The sequence below is a fragment of the Gasterosteus aculeatus genome, chromosome Y (assembly GCF_964276395.1).
Source record: "Gasterosteus aculeatus chromosome Y, fGasAcu3.hap1.1, whole genome shotgun sequence".
Classification (NCBI taxonomy): domain Eukaryota; kingdom Metazoa; phylum Chordata; class Actinopteri; order Perciformes; family Gasterosteidae; genus Gasterosteus; species Gasterosteus aculeatus.
The window spans coordinates 12854952-12864430 of record NC_135709.1 but is presented as its reverse complement, the minus strand read 5'-3'; the positions used below and the strand labels follow the sequence as shown (position 1 = coordinate 12864430).

At 43.5% G+C, this 9479-nt stretch overlaps 1 protein-coding gene across 1 annotated transcript; it reads left to right on the top strand.

Moving 5' to 3' along the window:
- The first annotated feature begins 874 nt into the window (after window positions 1-874).
- On the top strand, window positions 875-7718 carry LOC120812227 (microtubule-associated protein 1 light chain 3 beta). Its single transcript, XM_040168050.2, has 4 exons — window positions 875-1161; window positions 2827-2882; window positions 5610-5716; window positions 6036-7718. The coding sequence occupies exons 1-4, from the start codon at window positions 1122-1124 to the stop codon at window positions 6211-6213; spliced, it is 381 nt and encodes a 126-aa protein (XP_040023984.1). The 5' UTR covers window positions 875-1121; the 3' UTR covers window positions 6214-7718.
- The last annotated feature ends 1761 nt before the right edge of the window (window positions 7719-9479 follow it).

Here is a 9479-nt window from a genome sequence, read left to right as displayed (position 1 = left end):
TGTTGTGAAGCTATACCGCTCAGGTCAGTTATTCAGGTTGCTGTAAAAGGTGTGAATTTTCTTTTGGAAAAATTGTTACAACCATTTCTGATGAAAGTTCAATCAGCTATTCTCACAAATCCAGTATAAAGTCTCCATGAACAATGTATTGTAGAGTTATCTGTATTACCAACAGCATGGTTGTTCCTTTTTTATTACAAAGAAATATGTTTTATTTTATTGTAATGTTCTCAGTTGTGGAAAAAAAGTAAATGTTTACCCATAGACTCAAAACATTCCCCTTGGTGCTCACAGTGTGAGCAGAAATCTTTCACAATTCGATATTTATGGTGAAGTTCCACATTTTATACTTAATGACATCACACGTTTCAGTTTTTGCACACTGGCCTAAACATTTGTGAGAGAGATGTTCAGTTTTTGGGCTGTCTGTGATCATGAAAACATTTCCGAATTCTTACAATGGGCGTGTAGCAGTATAAAAAAACATATACAATTGTTCAATTTGGCTGATCAAGCTAAATTAATTTGTTCATAAAAGGCTGATAATGAATATATCATGTGTTTTGGATTTTAGGTCCTTGAGAAAGGGTAATCTAATCTAATCCAAAAATAATCTCATTTTCGATTTTAGGGTCTTTATTAGTGTACCTTCCAAATGGGAGAACAGCATGTTTCATTATTTTTTGAGGAGTCAAATCAAATTATAGACCTTATTTTCAACATATTTTATTTCTCTAATTTCTCTCACTTTTAAAGGGTAATTGACATTTTCTGTTAAGAGAAAACTAAAGTGTCTTAAAGTATTCTGATCTAATTTTCTGGTCAAACTAAAATGGGGGAGAGAGAGAAAGAGGGAGGGAGAGAAACGCATGACGTCAGAGGTCAGCTGACACGTCTGTTTTGCTCGCTCGAGCTCGTCCTGATAACAACACAGCAAGAAGAAGGAAGCAGCGACACCGTTACTAAATTGGTGTCCTTTACTTAGTTTTTTACCAACAAGCTCCCAGCACAGAAACAGATATTCATCAAATATTTTTATTTTTTATATATATAGTTTACGCTTTGGATCCAGCTGCTACCTTCGTTTTCGTTGACTGCCTACTGGTTGACTTTGATGCAACATGCCTTCAGAAAAAACCTTCAAACAAAGAAGGACCTTCGGTAGGTGACGCCGCAGCCTGTTTGCGTCGCTCCGCGCTCAGCGGCTCGGCTTTGCCTCGTTGACGTTGTGTGTTTTTCGCCGTTTGGTCCTTGCAAAAGAGCCCGCAGCGCAGCTGCTCGCTGTCCGGGGATCAACGCACATAATCGGCTTGTGCTGCTCGCTCGACACGCTAGCCCGCCCGAGCTAACTAGCATCTTCCACCAGGGGATACGACGCAGGAGTTGCGACGAGGGTCGTTTGTTCTCGCTGTTAAAATGACGTGTGTGAGTTCCAGAATGTTGTTGATCAAACTAGGCCGAGGGGCTGCGGGCCCGTCTCTCCCTGAGCGTGTGTGTGTGTGTGTGTGTGTGTGTGTGTGTGTGTGTGTGTGTGTGTGTGTGTGTGTGTGTGTGTGTGTTTGTTTGTTTGCATCACTGCTGCGGGAGAAAAACAAAGTGGTGTCGAAACGCAGGATTGGGGGATGGGGCAGCGGGGGGGGGGGGGGGGGGGGGGTCAAGTGATATAGTTCAGCTTTTGTTTCGGTCTAGTTGAAACTGCCTCGGGGCGAGTTCAGTTCCCTTCCCTTCCCCAGATCCCCGAGCTAAAGACTTTTGCATGCACCGCCTTTCTGGGACAAACCTTGAGGTGCTTTGCTGTAATCAAGTATTACAGGGAATATAAATGGACCCCCCCCTGATTAAATTAGTATAATTCTAAACAACCTTTTCCTAATCTTAAACAAACATAAGGGAGGACCATGACCCTCTGAAAGGTGATGTGATGACTGAAACTAACTTCCTGCTGGAGGTCACGCGCAGCAAACTGTGCCTCCACAGGCAAATTTCCAGTGCTGACTAATTCCAAATGATGAATAATGACAACCCCCCCCCCCCCCCCCCCCCCACCAGGCCTTCAAACTGACTTCTTTCTGTTTTTTTTTTTTTTTTTAATCTCCACTTGATCTCTTATTTGATTGCTTGAAAACCGATGGGTCAAAGGCCGTTTGTCTCTCGGTCTGATCAACAGAGACACAGTGCCTCCCTGTTCCCGGACGCTGAAGTCATCACCCTGGTTGAACTCCAGTCGGCTGAATTTAGATTAGCCTAATGTTAGTTGGTTTTGGTGGCTTGTCACAAGACTGGAATCTGTTTCACTTCAAAGTGTCAACTCGCCCTGACAGCTGCCTGGGATCTCCCTTCTGATGATCTCCATTCTTGTTATGTAAACAACACATTCTGGTATTGTTTCCTACGCACAACGAGCGGCTCTTCAGGAAAGCTCATTATGTTTCCTCCCAGAGCTCGTTAGTCCACTTAGCCCTGATGTTTATTCCCGGCTCATGGAATGTAAGCGCATTATGATCTTCGTATGAAGAGTTTTAATAGTGCGAGACCACATTGTTTCGTTTACTCAGTAGAAGAAATGCTACGTGACACCTCCATATAGCTCGTCCTAATTTACATTTGAGAGTTTCGGTAAAACCTGCCTGTGGGTTAGTTTATTCAATGACTTTGAGTTTTCTAGTTTTGTTACCTACTTCTCTTTGTGAGTTTGCATGTTTCTGCTTTTGTCTACGACCTCATTTGTGTGTTTATTAGCGCCGGCTGATTCTCCGCGCCCCCCCGGCCCGCTCTTTGTCTGCTTGCACGTCTCCATTAACCCCGGTCTGCTTTTCTGCCCTACAGAGCAGCGGGTGGAAGATGTCAGACTGATCCGAGAGCAGCACCCCAACAAGATACCGGTGAGTTCACCCCCCTCCCCTCTCCACCTCCTCTGTGACCAGCTACGAAGAAACTAAAGCACTTTGATGACACGGCTGCATGGGAAGTGGCGTGTGACCACATCGCGCAGCACACAGGATGAGGAGAGCAAGGCTGACGCCTCTGTTTCCTGGTTGTGCTCTCTGTTGCTTTGATGGTCTTTATTTCTCACAACATCTACAGACGTCGTCTTTATGATCACATTCTTTTTCTTTTCGTAATGACAAAACACAGCGTGACTGCTGGCGCTGCTGAGCCGGGTGTCCAGGAGCTCCCAGCAACCAGCGATAAACCAACACGCAGCTCACGTTTCACTGCTTGTTTCGTTTTGAGATCGAGTATCTCCATCTGCTACCTCTCTGCGTGTGTGTGTGTGTGTGTGTGTGCACACTGGTATAAACTGCCATCTCAAGGGCTGACATAAGAGGCAGACGCCTGTAATGCTGCTGCAGCCCGGGGGAGGAGGAAGAGGGGCAGCGGTGTCTCACTGAACATTGGGCCTCATTCATCAAATGTTCCTAAGAACAAATCTGTGCTCAATCCCCACTTCGGCAGTGTTCACAAAGATTCTGGCATTCACCAATGTTTTCTTATTTGAGAACAGAGTTTACGGACACCCAAGAGCCCTCTTACACACAATTGAGAGCTGACATGTTTGCTGATAACCGTTTTCGTCCGTTCTAATTTAAAATAGAATAATAGAATTATTATATGATTTTTCGTTTTGCGCTTACTTCTTGCAGTAATATCTCTACTATGGAATTACTAGAGTTTTTTTTCTTTTGGAGTAGAGGGCTCCAATGTCTTTCCCACGTCTTTTTGACATTTCTCTGAGTGTGCACACGGCCCTTCCATCTCATGCCCTTTTATGGGCGTTGACCTCTGCTAAATAAGAGCAACGGGCTCGAGCTTTCAATTTCCGATATATTGGGATTCATCATTCTAAGACCGCACCTGCGAACAATTCCTCTGTTTAAGAACAAGTCATGAATCTCACATAGGAACTTTCTTAAGAACAAATGTAAGAAATAACTTATATTGGTGCCAGTGGATTCTGGCTCAAATTTGAGATCAGCAATTTATTTATATATTTTTTTCCTCATTAATGTTTTGGGGAAAATTTTTATGCTGATTTGGTGAAACCCTTTTAAGCATAACTATTCAAACAGAAAATAAATACATTCAGCAAGAATGAAAATGAAGTGAAAAGGGTGAGTACGTTACAGAACTGATACGATACGGCAAACAAACCAGCCAGTGCTGATCGCTCTTCTCCATGTCCAAGTTTCTGTCGGGCTGTTTTATTCATATTACAAATCTGTATTTATCTAGTAAGTTTTGTATAACTGTTAAAATTATGTTGGAAAACCGGGGAAGATCTCTGTCTTCTAAAGCCACAAGCCACGTATAGTGTGTGTGTGTGTATATATATGATTGTTTATATATATTTTTTATATATATATATACATAAAATCATTTATGAAAGAGAATTTATATACTGTATAGCTTCTCATAACTTCAGAATTGGTTTCTCATAGAGGGGGGGGGTCAGATCATGGCCCATCAAAGCGAGCTCAGAAGCACACAGTAATCCGTAAGTGAGACATCAGATGCTCCAATAAGTAAATTGACAGTTTTTAATTGTATAATCTCTGAGTCAATCAGAGGATGACTGTGGCTGGTGCAATTTGCTCTTGTCAGCGATGAAGTGGTTCGCCTATTAAAAACACTTCCAAACTTGGAAGATTTAAGCCTAGTTTATGCTTCTGCGTTTTCAGAGCGACGCAGACGCAAGCCCCCCTTGCATGTCCCTTGGGTGCCTTTTCACACCTCCTTGCGTCCTTGCGTGTGTCGAGACATTTTTCTAGGCTTGCGTCGCTTTTGACGCAGCCTCCCGCAGTGCACCAGGCTGCGATTGGTCCGCTAACTACGTCCTTTACGGAGTCTCACATTTCCGCTTTCATAGCCCGATACCACCATTATTAAAACGAAGAATGTTTACGAGAGAACGGAGCAGATTTAAGAACTTCTGTCGGAAGAAATGCGTAAATATGACCGCTTATACAAGCCGTCATTGGCGGGCTATAAGGATGCGCGGATGGCGTCTGATTCATGGAGGGAGATCTCCACAAACGTCGGTTTGACGGTCGAGAGGTGCACAAAGTTGTGGAGGAAAATACGGGACAAACGTGTCCGCGGTGAAAAGCAGCAGTGTTGACGCACGGGGCAATAAAGACTATGATACATAAATAAACAAACCAACAACTTCCACACACAAAGACGTGACTCTCTAGGTCGTCTTCAACAAAAACACGTTAATCCACCTGTTCTTCTGAAGGTGAATTGCTCTGCAACACACGCAAGACCTTTAGAACCATGAATTGAAACAAGTGCGTTGACGCAACGCCGCAGACGCAGAAGCCTTGCGCCAGCCTTTAATAGTAGCAGCTCCGGTTAATCAATGCTGTTGTAGTGAACATGGACTACAGATCCAGACAATCCAGAAACCGCCCCACAATCCATCTGATCAGGGACTTTGTCTCCCCATCCAGTCGCACTATTGATAATGGGAATTGGTCTCAAAACAGTTTCAACTGTCTGGGTTTGGGATCTGAAAACCACACAGGAAATACTCCCTATTTAGAATCCCAGCTTTTCAGAAGGGGGAGGAGTCATTGATCGACTGTGTGTGTTTGTGTCTCCTCTAGGTGATCATTGAGCGGTATAAAGGAGAAAAGCAGCTTCCCATCCTGGACAAGACCAAGTTCCTGGTGCCGGACCACGTCAACATGAGTGAACTCATCAAGATCATTAGGTAAACCTCAAGTCCCTCTCCCACTGCACATTTCTCCTATGCTCTCTTTTCCTCTCCTTTCCCCTCCTCCTTTCATTACCTCTGGTTTTCTTTCCTCTCCTATTCCCTCTTGTACTTGTACTTGTCCTCTTCTTCCAATTTGTATCCTATTTGTCCTTTTCTTTCCTCGCCTTTTTGTCCTTTCCCTTCCTACCCCCACCCCCTCCTATTTTCTCTCCTCTCCTCTCGTTTGTCTCATTTCCCATCCCCTCCTACCTTTTTACCCCCCCCACCCCCACCCCACCCCCCCGACTCTGCCGTGTCCATGTCTCTCCACCAGGAGGCGCCTCCAGCTGAACTCCAACCAGGCTTTCTTCCTGCTGGCCAACGGACACAGCATGGTGTCCGTGTCGGCTGCCATCTCCGAGGTGTATGAGCGGGAGCGGGACCAAGATGGCTTCCTCTACATGGTGTACGCCTCCCAGGAGACTTTCGGCTCTGACGTGACCGCCCAGTGAACGGCTCCTCTTCTTCTTCCACTTGGCAGGCGATTGAACAATTGTAGTTTTTAGCCCCCCCCCCTCTGTGTCTCCTGCCACAAACCTCTAGTCTTTACTGTAAGAACTAGAACACATAGTGCTTAATCTAAACGTGGCATGCAGTCATTTGCAGCTGGACTCGATTCGGGTTGTGATCCATAGTGCGACCGCAGTGAGCGAGCTACTGTTTGTGTGCGGCCACACTCCCCAAATCATGTTGATCTGCACAGTTTGAGTAGAGAAATACCCTAAATGTGTGTCTCTGTTTCCTTTAACGTCCTCTCCAGTGGGTCACGTCCGCTGTCATGGCAACGTACCGCCAGTCGTTTTTCAGCGTTGTAGTCGCGCGCGTCCTCGGCTGTATTTATGTTCATGCACATACACATATCAGGTAGTGCATAAAAGTGTCACAGCTCCACCACTTGTCTATATACTCATTGGCCCATGATCAAAGCCGAGGTAAAGCGTGAGGTTCTTGGAGACGGCACAACAGAAAGACGAGGGTTTGAGGGTCTTTGTGTTTTTATTGGAGCTTTTTATTGCAGTGAGGAGGCGACGCTTCTGAAGTTTTAGTTTGGAGATAAATTCTAAATGAAGTAGAGAAAATCCCTTTTTTAATTTGTTTTTTTATCCCTTCCCGCCATGTATCTTCACTGTAACAGAACTGTGTCGGGTGGGGGGGGGGGCGGGGGATTTGCTTTTGCTCTGGAAACGGATGATTATAGTTTGCAACAAAACAAAATGAAAAAAAGCCTTGGTGTACAGATATTATAAACTTTACAGCTTTGAATATAACGGGGGTTCCATAAGAGTGTAACCAAGTTGACTTTGGACACACTACGGGAGCAGGGTCTGATTGCATGTGCGAATGGAGGATGACAATAAGGGGTTTCTGTAAATTCTGACGAGGGGAAGGGGTGGGTTGTCACTTCCTTTCCAATTTTAAGTTCTTTGTCACAAGTATTTATTAATGTGATGAAGAAATGGAGGGAGGTCAGACAGACAGTGAATCGGGCGCCGGTCAACGAGCGTCGTATCTGGAGGTCCGTCCATCTTGTGTTTCCCAGAGCCGCTGTTCACCATCCAACCAGCGCCTTTGCCGCGGGAAGCGTCCGCCGGTCCTGTGGGGACTGTTACAAGGGCTTCAGGATATATTGACCCCTTTATAGATGGGCCTCTGCACTGTGCTGTGCTTTTATATATTGCGTTATTTCATCATTTTTGGTTCCTTTTCATGCAATGTGCGTTTTATTTCACTGTACAATGTGTCCCTTCTCTTAGCTGTCCGTGTGGTATGTGACGTTTCCCCACCAGTGAAAGCCACTGTGTGCTCGTTAGAGAGGGGTGGAGCGTTTGTTCCCGTGGTCTTTTCTGCCTGCTCCTCGGTTTCACATACACGTATATTCACACACAGCAAAATCACACAGCCTCTTCTTATGTATTTATGTTGGTATTTTGTAAACAATAAAAGAAAAGAAAAAGTTCAGGCTGTTTTTTTTTTTTCAACATTAGAAGCTGTCATGACACTCCAAATATACCAGTCAAAGGTTTGGACACATTTTCTCGGTTAATTCAATGAGAAAGACCGTTCACAGATGCATAATGTATTATGCAAATATCAAAAGCTGAACCCTGATACGAATGTTTAATTTTTTTATATTTCTAAAGTTCCCAATTTAAATGCATTTGCTATCTAGAGATTTTTCTGATATGTTTCTCACTCAATTTTAAATAAGTGGATATACGGTAAGCGACGAATCCCGTAAAAAGCCAGAAAACTACTCCGCTATAAGTTGTAGTAAACCTTGGGGAGCCTGAACACATCTGGTCCACCAGAAGCATCTCCCCTTATCTCTCCTACTTCTTAGTGAAGCTATGAAATCATTCAAAGCCTCTCCAGGGAAGAAACCAGCTCATGTTCTGGATTCAAATCAGACGTTAATCAGGACTTCTGGACAGAAATCCCACACTTGGAGAAAAACTGGATGATTTCTGCCCGTAAAATAATTACTTAAGCGACATGCTGTCATAATTATTGTGGGAAAGATGGGGAGTATGTGAGCAACGAATGTGGTGGTCTGAAAACCTTTGTTTTGCTTTTGAAAGCATAAAAAAATCAACATTTAACACTTAACGTTAGTTTACTAACTGTTCTGGTCTTTTTTATTTTTCCAAGAAAACACCGCTGGAATATGAATCCAGATCAGGAAACCAGGTAGTGAGCGCTTTGTTCATATTCTGATCAAGAACAAAAACAGTCTAATGCACGTAATACTGATAAAACAAATACTTATTTAAAGTGCATTAAACTGTTTTTGTGTTGTCAATCATTTGTAAAGTAATTTTATTATCTTTAAGTTTAGAAATACTTTAAATCTTGATTGACAAAAGCAATAGTATTAGTATATCATTAGGTACCACATACAAACCGAAGCAATTGATTGTCATTCCCTCATCAGTTCAAACTAACTAGGATCAATGTCTCACGTCACAGTTCTGTGTTGCATTTACATTTATTGTTTTTCTTTTCTTTATCATTTAAACTGAATTTTTTCTCCATTTCATCCTAAACATTTGATGCAAAAGGAAATCCTTGAAAACTGATATTTGTTCTATTGAGAATTATGCTAGATGCTGATAACCAAGGTAAGTTCACAATTAATGGTTGTTTTTCGGTTATGTATTTATTTTTATAAAGAATAGAAAGTTAAACTGGACAAAGGCAAGTTCACACTTGATAACAGCACTTATCATTTATATTATTTCTTCTTATTGTTTTAGTTTGTTGTCTGAACCCGACAGAGAGAGTGTAATAATTACTAACATTTAGAAAAGTCTCCAAGTCTTCTTTAGTACGGTATCGATGGCTGCAAACAGACCTTCAGGATTACACACTGAAACTCAACATACAAGACTACAGGACCAGGTGAGAAGGATGGAGGACTACAGCACCAGGTGAGAAGGAAGGAGGCCTACAAGGCCAGATGAGAAGGTTGGAGGACTACAGGACCAGGTGAGAAGGATGGAGGCCTACAAGGCCAGATGAGAAGGATGGAGGACTACAGGGCCAGGTGAGAAGGATGGAGGCCTACAGGACCAGATGAGAAGGTTGGAGGACTACAGGACCAGGTGAGAAGGATGGAGAAATACAGGACCAGGTGAGAAGGATGGAGGCCTACAGGACCAGGTGAGAAGGATGGAGGAATACAGGACCAGATGAGAAGGATGGAGGACTACAGGACCAG

What these genes read in the sequence shown, in the direction of transcription:
- LOC120812227 (XM_040168050.2), top strand. Translation starts at nt 1,122, where the DNA reads ATGCCTTCAGAAAAAACCTTCAAACAAAGAAGGACCTTCG. An exon ending in CAAACAAAGAAGGACCTTCG is followed by an intron (nt 1,162 to 2,826) that starts GTAGGTGACGCC and finishes TCTGCCCTACAG; the next exon opens with AGCAGCGGGTGGAAGATGTC. An exon ending in AGCACCCCAACAAGATACCG is followed by an intron (nt 2,883 to 5,609) that starts GTGAGTTCACCC and finishes TGTCTCCTCTAG; the next exon opens with GTGATCATTGAGCGGTATAA.